Source organism: Haliotis cracherodii, unplaced genomic scaffold (assembly GCF_022045235.1).
Source record: "Haliotis cracherodii isolate W230 unplaced genomic scaffold, xgHalCrac1.p SCAF_1, whole genome shotgun sequence".
NCBI lineage: Eukaryota > Metazoa > Mollusca > Gastropoda > Lepetellida > Haliotidae > Haliotis > Haliotis cracherodii.
The window spans coordinates 45,030,074-45,049,684 of record NW_027266264.1 but is presented as its reverse complement, the minus strand read 5'-3'; the positions used below and the strand labels follow the sequence as shown (position 1 = coordinate 45,049,684).

General features: G+C 40.2%; 1 protein-coding gene across 4 annotated transcripts in view; it reads right to left on the bottom strand.

Moving 5' to 3' along the window:
• Positions 1-2,558: 2,558 nt before the first annotated feature.
• The window catches only part of LOC139478221 (tumor protein D54-like), a 42,462-nt gene continuing 25,409 nt past the window's right edge, over positions 2,559-19,611 (bottom strand). For 3 of the 4 annotated variants that reach the window (XM_071260647.1, XM_071260621.1, XM_071260638.1), the window contains 3 exons: positions 13,496-13,556; positions 8,450-8,485; positions 2,559-4,788 (listed from right to left, as the gene is read on the bottom strand). In XM_071260647.1, the coding sequence (XP_071116748.1) occupies positions 4,660-4,788; positions 8,450-8,485; positions 13,496-13,556 (226 nt within the window). In that variant the 3' untranslated portion in view covers positions 2,559-4,659. The remainder of the gene's footprint in view (positions 4,789-8,449; positions 8,486-13,495; positions 13,557-19,611) is intronic. The other variant, XM_071260630.1, reaches the window with a different exon arrangement.

Here is a 19,611-nt window from a genome sequence, read left to right as displayed (position 1 = left end):
CATTATTCAATGGTAGAACATTCAAACACAAGATGAACACTTTAAGAAGTGACAATCACAGGATATATGGATTAAGAATGAACAAGACATCATTATCCCCCTTAGATACAAAGAGATGGATTGATAAGGATGGTGTAACTACCTATGCTTATGGTTATGGTGGTAATACTGTATCGTTGGAAACTATGAACAACTCTTCTCGTACAAATGCCCAGCCTGGTCCATCTTTAAGATAATAAAGAATAGGCTCTCCTTCTTTCATAACCAATCGACAAATGTTTTATATCTTAAGGGACCAAATCTGATCGGTTCCGCGACGTAGGCCTCCTTCGAGTTCACCAGGCTGGTATAAATATCTTACGCTTACTCTATCCGGTAGTTTTTGTTCTTTGCCTCTCCTCGGTGCTGAAGATTCGGAAGTCACAGATTTCATTTTAATCGCATTGGATGGTTCTTCCCGATTAATCTCATTACTTCATTATTCATCGCTGATACAACAGCTGATATTCGTGTCACCCATTCGGTTGATCTTAATAGATCCGATTTCATTTCAATCCCATACTGATATCAAAACAAACGTTCCGCTAATGTCCAGTTAAATCTTTGAACGATAGCTTGACTACGGTGGGTCTCTTTTTCACCACGCCTAATTGTGACATTGTGCTTTGTTAACAGTTTAGTTACTGATCCCATAATCTCGCAACCAGTATCTACTTGAAATAACTTGGGCCATTTTAGTGGTCCACGTTTATATATGCGACTCAGTGCATTAGCTACTTCTGTTGAATCTTTCGAGGTTAATGGTTCAGCCTCCTTGTAGCAACTACCCACACCCACTACGGTTAAAGCGTATTTATATGTTTTGCGTCTTACCTTTTCATGGGGAAGAAACAAGAGGTCTGCTTGATGAACTTCATTCGTCTTAAAAATATCAAACTTCTTCCTCAGGATATAACGCGGTGCCAGTACCTCGGTAGGTAAATTTGCTACATCGCTCATTTCTTTAACCAATCCTTGGCCACATCTTTAGATACCTAAGCCGCAGTGGCTAATTTTTGTATTGCTCCTATACCTTTCCAATATCCTCGTGGGCTATAGTAAATTTTATCCATTATTAATTAATATTGATGATTCTTTTAATACAAATCATGACGATCATTGAATTGCATCATCATTTTTGCATAAAAAATTCCCTCTGTAGTAGCAGTGTAGGTATATAAATCTGGCTCCACTGGAAGTGGTCCAGAACCATCATTACTTATACTACTACCGTGGAAATTCTTTTCTTCTTAGGGTCACTTGATTGGATCAGTACACAAATGCATTTTTGCTAATTATGAAGGTAGCCTGTATTTTATGTTCTTTTTATGGAGTGTGTGAATGGTAAACTTTCCCCTAGAAACTGTCCATTTTAAGACTTTACAAGCTTTGAGGAAATGGTGGGAGACGAGCCTGCTTCTGTCTTTGCAAGCAGTCCTACTAAATAACGTCTGGGGAAAAACTGGGAGAATGATACTAAATAATAAAGTGTATTCTATGTATTCTACCCGTGTTCTTGAAGTGCTATTACTATTACATACACCACAATTCTTTTTAAATGTTGAATCTGCATACGAAATGCAATTTTATTTTATTCCAACTGACACGGTGGTCGAAACTTAGTCTTTGAAGGATACAATGTAAATTTGATGCTAATGTTGAAATCCCTGGATTGCCTGGTCTAGACTCGATTATTTAGAGACTGCCATCATATAGCTGGAATATAACAAACAAAACTTAACATACAACCCATGAAGATCCGGGTCAGAATTGGTCTTCAGCAACCCATGTTTCTTGTAAGTGGCGACTATGCTTGTAAGAGGCGATGAACAGGATTGGGTGGTCAGGCTCGTTGACTTGTTTAATGCATGTCATTGTATCCCAATTGCGTAGATCGTTGTTCATGATGTCACTCACTGGAGTGTCTGGACCAGACTTGTTTATTTACAGACCGCCATCATATAGCTGGAATATTGCTGAGTGTAGCGTTAACAAACAAACATTTCTTAAACAAACTTGTCTGTAATTACCATTAGGTCTGCTTTGTTGCACTTATTGTTTTGTTATTTTTGGCTGTGTTTTACTTATTTGTACGCCATTAATATGAATATTACGATCATACCAAACTGAGAAAGATATGTTTTATTGACTGACTGCACTGAATTATTTAACTCCTGGATGTCTGATGAAACCTCCCGGACTCTCACGGATGTTTCTGGATGCCCCCCCAGATGTTCCAGGACAAAAACACCTATAAATTTTACTCTGAGTGGTTTCAGGGTTAGAATATGACCCATGACCACGGGCTTGAATCCTGGTTCACCCTGATTACGTTACTAGGTTCATCCACACCTACACCCAGTTGACACGCCCTAGTATAACATATTTGGACAGGTGCTCTTCTAATCACTTGAGGCCATATTTTTATTATTTATGCAAGAAAGTTTCAAGGGATTTTGTGTTACTGTTCCCTATTCCATATGCATTCTTGTAGGTAAAACAGATTCACAATTCAAGAACATATTGCAACATTTTATTCCACATAGGCCACAAGACAAAGTTGTCCTCTTTTGGTGAGACAGTTCTCACACCTGGAATGTCTTACTTGAGGCAGTACCTGTGAACCATGAGGCCCCCTAAAGCAGGTGATGAGGGAATAAGCCACACATGAGGCTGTTTCTGCCAACAAAATCTGATTCCCATGTTATTCGTACATTATGCTGTTTGGGTACACAAGTCTTTCTGGTTCCCTAGATGACATGTCTTCAGCTGCCAGCTCATAAATGGCTACAGGAGCTGAGATCAACAGCTTGGACACATCTCAGTTATGTATAAACAGTCTCTTGGTTCACAGGTACTCAACATGACTAAAGTAGTATCAAATGCTTTAACACTCATGCAGATCTAGGGCACAAAGAACACTGTCTTGAACTGTTATTATCATCAGTTTTGTAGTATTATACAAGTACTTACTGTCTTCCCTCTCCCAGTCAGATGTAGCATTTCACTGTCATACTTTCCAGTGATTAGTAGCAACATTTCGCACTTTGGTGAAGCATCATGAATGACATTTGGAAGTCATGCAACATGAACCATATTCCCAGTTACATATCTACAACATCTATATATCACATGACAGAATTCCAATATACATTTTGCACCATATACATGTGGCAGAGGATATCTCAGTTGCATCCAGTGAGGACATTTAACATACATCCATTAACATCAAGGAATCATCTAAAGGAAATAGTGTAAATAACATAAATTATCATGGTAATTCAAAATAAATATGTTTGATTTACTATACTTGTGACAAAAACACATAGAAATGGGTTTGACAACAATGTCACACAAGGCCGTGTGCAGTTCATCTCACATGAACAAGAGTTACAATTTATGGGTAATGCATGCATACTCTTGAATCAGAAATATCTGCCCATCTACACCAATAAACACACTTAGCCCATCAAGAAGCACTGTGCTTTGTCAACAATGAATGTAGAAATGAGAAAGATAAAATGCTTGTTATGGCTGGCAGTATAATTTCATACAGTTCAAAGCATATTTACAGAAGAGGACCAGTCATCAGTGTGGCACAGGAACCACCACATACATCTCATCTCCAATTCCAACACATCTGCGTTTTCAGCAAATCTGTGAGGTGGTATCAACCTTTGAATTGAGACATTTAGCATCTTGCCATGGTTACATACTAGCACCTGACCCTAGTGAGGTCAGACAATATAAGAACAATTTAAAGGACATTAGCAACTTCGAAGAAACAGTAAGAAAAGAAATTTCACATAAGCTCAGTGCGGAAATAAGCCAAAGTCAAAAGTGTTTCTTTTTAGGGTTAAATATGTGAAGCAAATGTTGAAACGCAGTACACTGTATTTTCATTATGTTTATCATATTGCTTTTAGAACCTCTTCAACACGAATACCATACCAATGGAAATCCTGCAGAAACACATTTAATACTGACATTTCAGTTGGACACATACAATGTGACAGCATCTACTACTAATTGCAAATCCTACTTTTCTATATGAAATCCATAGCAATAAGTGCATAAAAAGTTGTGCAATCAAACTTCCTATACTTGTGGAAATATACAATTATCTCATAAGTTTAATGCCTATGCCTCTTCTTTTACAGATTTCTGGGCCGCAAACAGAAGGGGGTGGGGTGGCGAAGGGTGAGGGTGAGGGCGAGGTGTGAGGGTGAGGGAGAGGGGTGGGGGGAAAGGGGATTACATTTTATTTGTGTTTGTAATTTTGAAAATGCGTTGATTATCAACACTTGTTTCACATTCTTCCCAAAGGTCTTGAATTAGGTTCTAGTACATTAAACAAACCTATTAACAAGCAAGATTTTAAAGAGGCACACATTTAATTTAACAGCATTAAAACAAACAAAAAATCTTTAGGGAAAATGAATGTACTTTCAGCAAAAGAAAATGGCCTAATTACGACTTCTCCTCATTTTGAAATAATTGAGCTATATATTGTCTCATAGTAAATCAATCATACACACAATGTGTTTACTTTGTAAAGTGGGTTATTCTAGCCAGAATCTGGAAGATGCCAAGTGTAGAGGATCTATGACACAGCATAGCTCAGAGGGGCACCTTCTCCTCAGGGAGGCTCCCAGGAGTGGTGGGGGACTGGACTGGATCATCATCCCCAGCTGACTCACTCAGCTGCTCATCAATGCTGGTGCTGGAGCGACTGCCAGATACACGGGCCTGCAACAGTCACTGACACATCACACACACGTTCATTAATGCTGGATCGACTGCCAGACACATGGACCTGCAACAGTCACTGACACATCACACACACGTTCATTAATGCTGGATCGACTGCCAGACACATGGACCTGCAACAGTCACTGACACATCACACACACGTTCATTAATGCTGGATCGACTGCCAGACACATGGACCTGCAACAGTCACTGACACATCACACACACGTTCATTAATGCTGGATCGACTGCCAGACACATGGACCTGCAACAGTCACTGACACATCACACACACGTTCATTAATGGTGGTGCTGGATTGACTGCCAGACACATGGACCTGCAACAGTCACTGACACATCACACACACGTTCATTAATGCTGGATCGACTGCCAGACACATGGACCTGCAACAGTCACTGACACATCACACACACGTTCATTAATGCTGGATCGACTGCCAGACACATGGACCTGCAACAGTCACTGACACATCACACACACGTTCATTAATGGTGGTGCTGGATTGACTGCCAGACACATGGACCTGCAACAGTCACTGACACATCACACACACGTTCATTAATGCTGGATTGACTGCCAGACACATGGACCTGCAACAGTCACTGACACATCACACACACGTTCATTAATGCTGGATCGACTGCCAGACACATGGACCTGCAACAGTCACTGACACATCACACACACGTTCATTAATGGTGGTGCTGGATTGACTGCCAGACACATGGACCTGCAACAGTCACTGACACATCACACACACGTTCATTAATGCTGGATTGACTGCCAGACACATGGACCTGCAACAGTCACTGACACATCACACACACGTTCATTAATGCTGGATCGACTGTCAGACACATGGACCTGCAACAGTCACTGACACATCACACACACGTTCATTAATGCTGGATTGACTGCCAGACACATGGACCTGCAACAGTCACTGACACATCACACACACGTTCATTAATGCTGGAGCTACTGCCAGGCGCACATTTGATTGTATACTATTTTAGAAATTATTAAGCATAATAACAGATAAATATAACATATTATGTATGAATGTATGATGCTTTGTTTGATTAAGCAATATCCAATCCATATGATGGTGATCCCAGCAATTTCCTAAGCTGCAGTGACACAATCGAACTAGTCAACAAGGCAGTTGGGGGGGGGGGAGCTTTTCTAATCTATCTTTCTGAGACAAGGGAGTTATTTGACCATAAAAACCGAACTAGACTGGAATTTCTGAGTTATATTTTTCTGGACTAACAAGTTCATGCATAGTCCAATAAAAATTCTGACTCATAAACGAACATGGCGACAGACGCAAAAATCTTATTATGTTTTTAATCAAGGTGCTCAAGTGATCCGATGCACTTTGTCATGAAAAACCCGTTCTTTTATGAGGGCTGGTCAAAAGGTTTGAAGCCAAACAAACTAAACCAACAATTGTGAAAGTATTTTTAATTTTATTTTTCAAAATAATCTCTCTGCTTTTCAATACACTTCTCATAGCGATAGTCAAGCTTTTCAATTCCAGTCAGCAAGAAGTTTTCTGAAGCCAGCCTGAAAAGTCCATTCAAAACAGTTTTGAGGTCACTGTTGTCGTCACAGCGCTTTCCACGAAGGTGTTCTTTCAGTTTAGAAACAGGTGGAAATCACTTCGTACCAGATATGGCGAGTATGGAGGGAGAGGAAGTTCTTTGAACCAACATTGTCACACAGCAGCCTTTGCAAGTCGAGAGGTGCGAGAAGAGGCATTGGCATGAAGTACTAGAACTCCAGCAGTCAGCATTCCTCGCCGCTTTTCTTTGATAAAAGGTGGTGAAGCAAATGAGCAGTAGTAGGCACTGTTACTGGTATTTTTCCTTCGACATTCTAAGCAACCGACAAGGATTGCACCCATTGCATCCCAGAATACAGTGACCATAACATTCTTCACTGATCTTGGAAGACTTGAATTTCTTTGGTGCCAGAGAAGTGAAATGATGCAATTCCATGGATTGATTTTTTGACTCAGGATCATTGTGGTAGACCAAGGTTTCATCACTTGTTACTAATCTCTTTATGAATTTGATGAAATCCTCAATTAGCTCTAAATTTTCTCTGGCAACGTCAGTTCTTTTATCCTTAAGATCAGAATTTAGAAATGCTGGCACCCAAAAAGCAGATATCTTATTCATCTGTAAATGTTCATGAATAATGATTTCAATGGATTCATTGCTCAGACCTGTGTCTTCTTCAAGTTCAGCAATGGTAATACATCAGTCTTACAATAGAAGTTTTTCTGACTCCTTGATGATATCTTCATTGATGAAAGTTGAGGGACATCAAGACCTAGAGGCATAATCAAGGCATTTTCTACCAGCCTTAAACATGCCCAACATTTAACAGTCGAAAAGCTATACACTTGTGACATGCGGTCATGAATTTCTTTGTTTGAAGCAAATGCAACAGATATGAAAGGTCGAATTTGGTCAGTACAAGGGACATAACTCATAATAGCTACTGGTGGCGCAACGACCATCCATGAAATTCCAGCCTAGTTTGGTAAAGGTGGAAACTGGACTTTTATAGTCAGTTAACTCCCTTGCCGAGGGAATATAATTCTAATCTGGAATACCTACAGAATTGTATGATGTATGATTTTGATGTACATACAAAGTTTCATTCAGCAATAATGAAGAGGAGTTATATTCTGGAAATGTTCTGGAAACCCAATAATCTAAAAAATGACAATACTCACGAATACAGACACCAGTGGAGCATTTGCCTGGTGTGTATAGAAGGTTTCACAAAGAAATATTGAACAGTTTATGAATTATGTTCCAGAAACGAACCATGACGAACAGACAGAGCCTGTTACAATATGAGTGAGTGAGTGAGTTGGGTTTAACGCCGCTTTTAACAGTATTCCAGTTATATCATGACGTGTCAGCTTAATGTGGGAGGAAAGCCCGAAGGGATGCAGGCCTCAGACGTTTACAACTTCGGTGAAACCCACGAGCACGGGTATGGTGCTGACAAACCTAGAAACATAATTGGGGCGAACCGGGATTCGAACCCACAATCATAGGTTTCTGGCGTGTCCAAGGGACGCAACTCTGCACAGCGAATCGCGGCGCCTCAGACGACTGGGCCACCCGTGCCCCCTGTTACAATATGAATGTTTAACTGACAACTACTGTGTGTTATTTGTATCCTCCCAGTTAATCATATCCATAATGCAAGGATGCGGAGTCCAATGTATGCAACAAGAATATATATTTTATCATAATTCATGACACATATTCAGGTTTTAAGTGCTTTGTGCTATGTAATTAAGTGCATTTTAGTTAAGAAACAAATCCATGAAACAACTGTCAACACTGAATGACACATTAGTCCAAAAATATTCATGACATCCATTACAACAACAATCATGCAATACTGGACTCAATGGCTACTTGTACTGTGAACATGCTGATGAGATGAAGTTAGTTGTAGCAACAAGACTCCTCTACACACAATGTGGTACCCACAGATAGACATCCCTTGGAGGATCACTAAATTTAATCTCGAGCTGGTTAGGTTGTGCTGGCAAACAAAGGAAATTGTGCACTTAAATCTACAAGATACAACATACACACTCACCAAGCGATCCTTTAAATTTTCTATTGAGCGGGATGTCTAGAACAGATTCATAAACTATGTTCAATCTAACAGGGATCTTCTCTGTACTTGGACTGTTATCCACAATCTTCATTCAACATGCTTCTTTTTGGAGACAAGATTTCATAAAACTATCTTGCTTATATTCTGTAAATCTGGTATGTATCTGAAAGTGGGAAGCAGCCTGCCCGTGCCCTGCAACACTGACTCCCCCAAGCACACTGCTGCTGCTGCTGCATCATGTCTGCAGCCATGGTAACTACTTGTCTTAAACCTGCCAGAAGAGGATCAAGTAAATGTTTACCATGTCAGTCTGGTGTCATGTTTATACTGTCAAAATAGTACTTGCCATATTTTAGAGTATTTTGACTTGTAATTTGTTGAAAGGTATTTGCATTATAAGACAAAAAAAACAGTCCCATTACTCCCAGTGCACTGTTAGTGATGATGGTTAAAATAGATTATTTCATATTTCATGTTAAAGCAGTAGCAGGGACTAAGACCATACTTAATTCTGCAAACAAAGCACTATCTCTGTAACTTAATAATAAAGTTATCTACATTTCCAGTTTGAAGGTATGGGAGGAATCACATGCTTTGTTTTTTTCATTCAAGCAAATCTTCCAGAAGTTTTTTGGCTTGTTGCTTGATGTGATCTATAGTGAACTTGAACACATACATATGTCGATGTTGTTCAAACTTGGTCAAATTCCTATCATAAAGATTAAAACAAAAATATATAAAGTCACACAGTCATTTGCTGACTGTTTTCTAAATGAGTGTCCTTCACCCTCAACTTCATTTGGTTTACGTCAAAACCGATGTCAATGGTGTGTAGAAAGAGACAATAGTTATGAAGTCTCTGTAACATTTGTTGTCAGCTTGTGGTAGAGAAAACTCTTATTTGAGTTAACACATTAAGTAGCTTGAGTTTCATCAGAAATCTATATAATTTCTAAAGGAATCGATAACATGTCATGAAAGCATGATTCTGGTTACTTGGTTAGTTGCTGTTGACATAAAACTGACATGCATGCTGCGGATGCCTTCAATACATGTTCAAAAGTTACCACCATTTCACCATAAAATACTCAAAACAATTTAACATCATTGGTTCTTATCACGAACCCATTAAACATCATTGGTTCTTATCACAAACCCATTAAACATCATTGGTTCTTATCACAAACCCATTTAACATCATTGGTTCTTATCACACACCCATTAAACATCACTGGTTCTAATCACAAACCAATTAAACATCATTGGCTCTTATCACAAACCCATTAAACATCATTGGTTCTCATCACAAACCCATTAAACATCATTGGTTATTATCACAAACCCATTAAAATTAAACATTATTGATTCTTATCACAAACCCATTAAACATCATTGGTTCGTATCACAAACCCATTAAACATCATTGGTTCTTATCACAAACCCATTAAACATCATTTGTTCTTATTACAAACCAATTAAACATCATTGGTTCTTATCACAAACCCATTAAAATTAAACATCATTGATTCTTATCACAAACCCATTAAACATCATTGGCTCTTATCACAAACCAATTTGACATCATTGATTCTTATCACAAACCCATTAAACATCATTGGTTATTATCACAAACCCATTAAACATCATTGGCTCTTATCACAAACCCATTAAACATCATTGGTTCTCATCACGAACCCATTAAACATCATTGGTTCTCACCACAAACCCATTAAACATCATTGGTTCCCATCACAAAACCATTAAACATCATTGGTTCTTATCACAAACCCATTAAACATCATTGGTTCTTATCACAAACCCATTAAACATCATTGGCTCTTATCACAAACCAATTTGACATCATTGATTCTTATCACAAACCCATTAAACATCATTGGTTATTATCACAAACCCATTAAACATCATTGGCTCTTATCACAAACCCATTAAACATCATTGGTTCTCATCACGAACCCATTAAACATCATTGGTTCTCATCACAAACCCATTAAACATCATTGGTTCCCATCACAAAACCATCAAACATCATTGGTTCTTATCACAAACCCATTAAACATCATTGGTTCTTATCACAAACCAATTAAACATCATTGGTTCTCATCACAAACCCATTAAACATCATTGGTTTTCATCACAAACCAATTAAACATCATTGGTTCTTATCACAAACCCATTAAACATCATTGGTTCTCATCACAAACCCATTAAACATCATTGGTCCTCATCACAAACCCATAAAACATCATTGGTTCTTATCACAAACCAATTTGACATCATTGGCTCTTATCACAAACCCATTAAATATCATTGGCTTTTATCACAAACCCATTAAACATCATTGGTTCTCATCACAAACCCATTAAACATCATTGGTTCTCATCACAAACCCATTAAACATCATTGGTTCTCATCACAAACCCATTAAACATCATTGGTTATTATCACAAACACTTTAAACATCATTGGTTCTTATCACAAACCAATTTGACATCATTGATTCTTATTACAAACCAATTAAACATCATTGGTTCTTGTCGCTAACCCATTTAACATCATTTGTTCTTATTACAAACCAATTAAACATCATTGGTTCTTATCACAAACACATTAAAATTAAACATCATTGATTCTTATCACAAACCCATTAAACATCATTGGATCTTATCACAAACCCATTAAACATCATTGGTTCTCATCACAAACCCATTAAACATCATTGGTTATTATCACAAACCCATTAAAATTAAACATTATTGATTCTTATCACAAACCCATTAAACATCATTGGTTCGTATCACAAACCCATTAAACATCATTGGTTCTTATCACAAACCCATTAAACATCATTTGTTCTTATTACAAACCAATTAAACATCATTGGTTCTTATCACAAACCCATTAAAATTAAACATCATTGATTCTTATCACAAACCCATTAAACATCATTGGCTCTTATCACAAACCAATTTGACATCATTGATTCTTATTACAAACCAATTAAACATCATTGGTTCTTGTCGCTAACCCATTTAACATCATTGGTTCTTATCACAAACCAATGAAACATCATTGGTTCTTATCACAAACCCATTAAACATCCTTGGTTCTTCTTACAAACCAATTTGACATCATTGATTCTTATTACAAACCAATTAAACATCATTGGTTCTCATCACAAACCCATTAAACATCATTGGTTCTTATCACAAACCCATTAAACATCATTGGTTCCCATCACAAAACCATTAAACATCATTGGTTCTTATCACAAACCCATTCAAATTAAACATCATTGATACTTACCACAAACCCATAAAACATCATTGGTTATTATCACAAACCCATTAAACATCATTGGTTCTTATCACAAACCAATTTGACATCATTGATTCTTATTACAAACCAATTTGACATCATTGATTCTTATCACAAACCCATTAAACATCATTGGTTATTATCACAAACCCATTAAACATCATTGGCTCTTATCACAAACCAATTTGACATCATTGGTTCTTATCACAAACCAATTAAACATCATTGATTCTTATTACAAACCAATTAAACATCATTGGTTCTTATCACGAACCCATGTAAAATCACAAGTCAAATCACAAGTCTATTGCACCATATACTGGACAAGCTCTCATCAATATACAGTCAACTGCTCCTCTTGGTGCTGGGTCTTGGGATGTTGTCCCCACAATCTGGTCTCCACCAGGATGGCAACACTCGCCACAGCAGCAGCACAGCAAGCACACACAGGTTAAAAACATAGCTTGAAATATGCCTGTTTACCCAGCATCAATCGGGAATACGGTTAAATGAAATGGTGAAAATTTATCAAAAAAAACCACCAGCTTTTGAGTATATAAAACATGTACACACTAATGATGGCATTACCTTTGCCATAAAGTGCATTACATCCATTAAAGTTGGCAGTGTAATACACTACAATACATAATATATTGTACATTATTATCAATTGCACTACATGTTCAAGGTAACAATAATATATATAAATGCTTTATTGTACAAGAAAAGAAATAGCGCTATATTAGAGAAGACAATGCACAACCTTGCCCCACAACCCATCCCTCACAACACCCTGACCCCTCACAACACCCCGACCCCTCACACCATCCCTCACAAGACCCCGACCCCCACACCATCTCTCACAACACCCTAATCTTCAAATCATCCCTCACAACACCCGGACCCTCACACCATCCTTCACAACACCCTGACCCTCACAACCCCCTGACCCCCACACTATCCCTCACAACACCCGGACCCCCACACCATCCCTTACAACACCCTGACCCCACACTATCCCTCACAACACCCTGATCTTCACATCATCCCTCACAACACCCTGACCCCCATACACCATCTCTCACAACACCCTGACACCCATACTAGCCCTCCCAACCGCCTGACCAACACACCATCCGTCACAACACCCTGAACCTCACAACACCCTGACCCTCACAACTACCTGACCCTCACATCATCCCTCACAACACCCTGAACCTCACATCATCCCTCACAACACCCTGATCTTCACATCATCCCTCACAACACCCTGACCCCCATACACCATCTCTCACAACACCCTGACACCCATACTAGCCCTCCCAACCGCCTGACCAACACACCATCCGTCACAACAACCCGACCCCCACAACACCCTGACCCTCACAACTACCTGACCCTCACATCATCCCTCACAACACCCTGAACCTCACATCACCCTGACCCCCACACCATCCCTCACAACACCCTGACCCTCACACTATCCCTCACAACACCCTGACCCCCACACCATCTCTTACAACATCCTGACCCCACACAATAATTCTTGATTTGTCTAGTTCACTTGACTGCACACCATTGCTACCTTGATCCCACTTGCTATGGCCAACCTCTGTACCACGGTCACCTATCCCCACCACAATGCCCAGATCTCCTTCATGTTGGGTAGAAGACTACATTTATTCTCACCCTGACACTGGCGTAGGTATTTCCAACACTCTCTTCCAGGGACTTGAATGTTGAAGAATTCCTGAAATTCACATTTGGTCAAATGAAATTATTGATAATTGATAATTCCTGCGAAAACAAAACCTTTTTTTACATCTGCCAGAACATACCAGAGGGACTGGTGGGACCTGACATATTGTAATCCTTGGATAGTTAACAGTTGTTTGTGGATACCAAAAGAGTTCAAAACCCTTAACATTGAGTATTTAACTTGTGTGAGTTGAAAGCTCGTTTTAAACATTTAAATGTATATTTATTTCATTTTGAAGTGATGTTAACTTTTGTATTATTTCTTACCGAAAGTGTCTGTCTGTAGATTTACACAAGTGATTCACTTCAAAAAGGTATTCTGTATGTGTATAAGTTTGTCATAAAAATGCCTGCCACAAGTCAAACAGTTGCAAAACCACAAAATTTTCGAAAACTAAGCTTAAAAGTTGCAGAATTGTGTGCAGAATTATCAAAATTTGATGGCTAAATTTACAAAAATTGAAAGAAGTGTTGACAGTAAGAAAGACGGAATACTTTATATGTAATAAGTGTATTTTTATATTTAATGACCAAAATACAGCTTTTATGACAATGATGCAATTGCATAGTCTTTGTGTTAAGAGGAAAAACATCAAAACTCATTGTCATTACTAATTTATTATGCGCACCCCCAACTACACAGGTGTATCTTGTTTTTTTAAAAGTGTGCACCATACACAAGAAAATATGGTAGTCTGTGGGGTGCTTTGCGAAAGATTAAGTTTTTTATTTTCAAATCAATGGTGGCCACTTGGCTGCCATACTGAAACTGCAATTTGAACAAACTCAAACCCCTCCTCATTATAACAAACATCCACACTAAATTTCATCTAAATCGATCAAGCCTTTTTGTGGAAGAAGTTGAAAACATAAAAAGTTTATGGAAGCCGCTGATGATATAAGCTCACACATCTTCCCGAGGCAAGTGAGTTAACTGACTATAAAAGTACAGTTTCCACACATCTTCCCGAGGCAAGTGAGTTAACTGACTATAAAAGTACAGTTTCCACACATCTTCCCGAGGCAAGTGAGTTAACTGACTATAAAAGTACAGTTTCCACACATCTTCCCGAGGCAAGTGAGTTAACTGACTATAAAAGTACAGTTTCCACACATCTTCCCGAGGCAAGTGAGTTAACTGACTACAAAAGTCCAGTTTCCATCCTTGCCAAACTAGGCTGGTATTATGGGGTTACATTTTGGCTGGACTAACGAGTCTATGCAAAGTCTATGCAAAATCGCGCACCGAAATCAATATTCGGTTTGTAAACTGTCGTGCAGATTTCTGTCAATTGCAGAATTTGCAAAGCATGTGCAACGCCAACTCATTGTCAACAGATATTTTCCAAGTCTTTTCATGTTTTTAATCAAGGTGCTCACGTGATTCGTCGACTTTGCTATGTAAGACCCGTTTTATCACAATACAGATCTTGATTATCGATCAGATCATTTTGACCAGGCACCGCTGTTTTGTTTGAAGGTGGAATCTGATTGGTCCACATAAGAGGCTTAGAAGGGACAACCACTGGAATTCCAGCCTAGCTCGGCAAGGGTGGAAACTGGACTTTTGAAGTCAGTTAACTCCCTTGCCTCGGGAAGATGAAGTTCACATGGCTTTTAGTCCAGGTGAGACCATACAAGTAAACAATTCCTGAATCGATGTTTGTTAACACCACACTCAGTAATATTCCTGAGTACATATTCCTAGCAATAGGATGCAGGCCTCTAAATATTCAACTTGCTATTATTTGAGCAACGTATCACGTTACACAATCAACCATGTTACCTAGCCTTGACACCCTGATCCATTGACATGGAAAGGCTACTGTATTTTCTTGAGTATATTGCGCACCCGAGTATAATGCGCACCCCCCTCTAGCGGATTCAGTATTTTGGAAAAAAACCATTTGAACATTATGTGCAGAAAAAAAATACACCGTACCCCTTCAGCGAATTCCAGTAAACGAACGGGTGATGAGAAACTTGGTCAGTGCAAATTTGAAATCAGAGATAAAAAAAATCACCAGACATGTTGATTTACCTTGTAAATTGTATTTTTTGTTCTGCTAGGCATTGTTTTACGTCCATGGATTAAGATTAGCATGTGTAATTTCTCGTAAAATAAGCTGGACACAGCTTTCAGCTGTGCACAGATTCTTGGAATCTACCGGTGATTCGGTCAAGACACACCCAATGATATAACTTTACAGGATTTTAATGCAAGGATCAGCAAAAATTGTATCTGAAACTATTTTCTTTATTAGGAATAATATATTCCAATATCTTGTTATTTTAGTTGCAGCTTTTACTAAATATATTTAAAATAATCATAATCCTAAGCAGCTGATCGCTATTGCCGGTTATTGATTTTCACATGGAACCAGTTTGGCCAGTCACCGTCGAGGCTCTCTTGACGTGATTGCCAGAAATCCTTGTTGACATGGAATCGTCAATCTATGACAAATATGACTTTTAACAAGTCAAAGTATGGCATTTATGATATCTGCATCCATTCTCTGTCAACTAAAGTTCGTTTCAAGGCATCAATAGCGGTAATCTGACCGTGGTTGCTGTTATTAACGGTGAGTTGTGCAATCTTCCGATCGCTTCACACATGATTTCGCCGAAATTAATTAAAACAATATGAAAAGGAATTTTGAGTTAAATTTATGAAATAAGTTACAAACATAAGTCTAGATATACAAAGAACACTTTTTATAGCCAGACTGTGTAATTACATGATTAATTTGCATACTTCAGTATGGATTTGTTGACATGGTAGTTCCGGTGTTACGTGCTCACGGTAATGTCTTTCCGTTTGCGGGAAAAGACATCAAAACTCATTATTGCGCGTATAATTCGCACCCCCTTCTACACAGCTGTGTCTTTCAGAAAAAAAGTGCGCACTATACTAAAAAAATATGGTAATTGTTTTTAAAACTTCAGGAATAGCAAAAGACACTTGAAATTTCACAAAGAAACATTTAAAAAAAATTCAAGAGTAAACATGTTTTGCCCTGAATCCTACCCTTTAACTGAGTCTAAGTATAAGTTGTTGGCATGGAAACTAAACATTAAAAAACTTCCTGACTGGCAAAAGGCACCTGTTCAGGACATGCTTATGTGTATATAAATTTTACAAAATGAGCATTTCTGATTGAATGCAATGTTTTTATACCTACCTGACACTACACAGCTTCCCTACCTTATACAAACAGACAGTACTGGAACGAAGAGACAGTTGAAACACAGTTGACTACAGCCCGTGCTTCGGCATCCACGAGGCCCCCACCCCCCCTCATATTCTTCACTGTATGACATCAGACAGTACACAGTAGCACCAAAGGGTATGGCGGAGGAGGACGGAGTCTGGGTGGGCCTGTAGGTGTAGCATCAGGTAAGTATAAAAACATTGCATTTAATCAGAAGTGCTCATGTTTTACCTTACCTGATGCTACACAGTGCTTTATTTGACTGACATGGAAGGCGGGCTTACTATGAGAAGCGTCAGGTTCGCTGCAGAAGCACAACAAAATTTTCGGGAAGGAATTTAACCCAGCAGGCGACAGCAAGGTAGCGGCTCCTGGAACGGCAGGCAAGGGGATAAGATGAAGGTCAAGCCCTCTCGGAACAGAATGGTGGTCTGAAGGTAGAGGTTGAAGCTGGTCTGCCAATCGGGTTGGCCAGGCAGTTGTTTTTTTGCGACAAAGTCCTGGCAAAGGCCAAAGTGAACCAAGCCGTGAGGACGCTGGTTGAACCGGACATGGGTCACATCCAGGGCATGAAGCTCACTAACCCTGGCAGACTGTATCTGTATGGGTCTGGATGTGGCGGTCTATTCTGAGGATTGAGCAGCAGATTTGGCCATGCTGGGAGACGCAACACGGGTTCTCCGGCGAGCTGAAGGAGCCTGGGAAACCAAATCTGGGACGGCCAGTAAGGCGCGACCAAAAGTAGATCCAGAGGACAGATCTGGGCCGCCTTCTGAATGATCTAGAGGAGAAGAACTGGGGGTGGAAAAGCGTACCCAAACAGATCGACCCAGGACAGAGCGAGGCTGTCTACCTCCCAAGCAGCTGGGTTGGGGACAGGAGACACGTACACCGGCAATACTGCGGCAAAGGGATCTACGTTGGGAGTCCCCAGGTGATCGCACAAGAATCTTTAAGGCTTTAAGGTCAAGCATCCACTCCATGGGGGACGGACGATCTGGTCTGGACAGGGAGTCGGCTAAGACATTGCGACAACCTGGAATGTGATGGGCTCGGATCAGAAGAGGGAGACCATCGGCCAGATGAAACAGGCGAAAGGTCTGGTCCAGGAGAGAAGCAGACTAAGTCGACCCCTGCCTATTGATTTAATACACCACTGTTGAGTTGTCCGATGCGACCATGAGACAGCTGTTGCGGAGGAGCTGACGACAATGATGAATCTCACGAATGACCTTCTCCAACTCCAGATTGTTGATGTGCCATGCACATTCCAAAGGAGTCCAAAGACAGGCAGCAGTTTCCTGGAGAAGGTGGGTGCCCCATCCTTGTAGAGTCACGTCCACGAGGACATGATGGGTGGCCTCAGAGCTGGTCATAGAGGAACCACTAAAGACATTCGATGGGACTAGCCACCACTCCAGGAATGGACATAATTCCCTCGGCAGAGGAAGGAGGTGACCTGACAGGTCTGAGCGCAGAAAGAGAAGGAGAAATCGCTGAAGGAGACACAGTTGAAGCGACCCCTGGACATAAGATCCTGAGCTGAAGTGAACAGCCTGAGAAGGCCCTGCCACTGACGGAGATCAAGAGGTTGAGAGAGGGCTCTCCTGACCCTGGAGGAACCTGTATCAAGGCAAGTTCTGTCGGAAAGTGAGGTGGTGAGGATTGGGATCCAATTTCTCCAAGTTGATCATCCAATCATGGAGAAGGCAAAGGGTGAATTTGGGCTGAAGAACCAGGGTCTGAGGGACGCCGTGACTAAGGATGCAGTCGTCGAGGTCGTCGAGGTAGGCTCTGAACCGAATCCCCCTGTGGTGAAGGAACGATGGGATCGGTTCTACGTGTGAATAACCACGGAGCTGTGGAAATGCCAAATGGGAGCAAGTGCTGGCCCCAAAGATGAAGCAGAGGAAACGACGATGTGCTGCATGAATGGGAACGTGCAGGTAGGCATCATGGAGGTCCAGACTGATGAGATGTCCATCGGTTGAAGGAGGTGGCGCAGAGAACGGATGGAAATCATCTGGAAATGTGGCGGAGGCGCAAGATAGTAGAGGTTGAATAGTGTCAGATTGTGGATCATTCATAGTTTTGATGAACCCTTCTTGGGCACCAGGAAGACTGGAGAATAAAAAACTGGAGGGATGGAGTCAGCGTCCAGGAGATCCACTGCATTCTTGGCAATCAGTAGGTCTATATTGGCCTGAAGAGCAGGCACATCGAGAGGCGGATATCGAGGTTCCAAAGGGGTTGTAGTTAGAGGAGGAACGGCGCGGAACTGCAGGCAGTAACCATGACAAAGGTCCGGCCTGGCGAAGCTTATGTGGGTCTTTCCCCGACTTGAGCCTTTTACATAAAGCACAACACATAGAGTAGATTCTGCAAAAAAAATGTAAACAGCGCATAAGTGTAACGAGCAGAATCACATATGAAGCAAAACACGTTACTTGGCAAATAGGTGAACCAAGCGCACAAACACAACCAGAGAGTAAAGAGCGACTGGTAGCAAAATTGCGACCAAGGCACGAAACATGCTAAGTTATGCAGCCACGAACAAAAATCAAATTTACAAGGTATAAACCGCAAACAAGACAAAATTTGAAGACAAAACAAGGTAAGTCGTAACTCCAGTACACGTCTGTCCGTAGAGTAGACAGAGAAGAATATGAGGAGTAGGGGCCAAGGGGGATAACTCGTGGATGCCGAGGCACGGACTGTAGTCTGTTTCAACTGTCTCTTCGTTCCAGTACTGTCTGTTTGTATGAGGTAGGGAAGCTAAAGCACTCTGTAGTGTCAGGTAAGGAAAAACTGACAATTTTCCGTAAAATTAAGAAT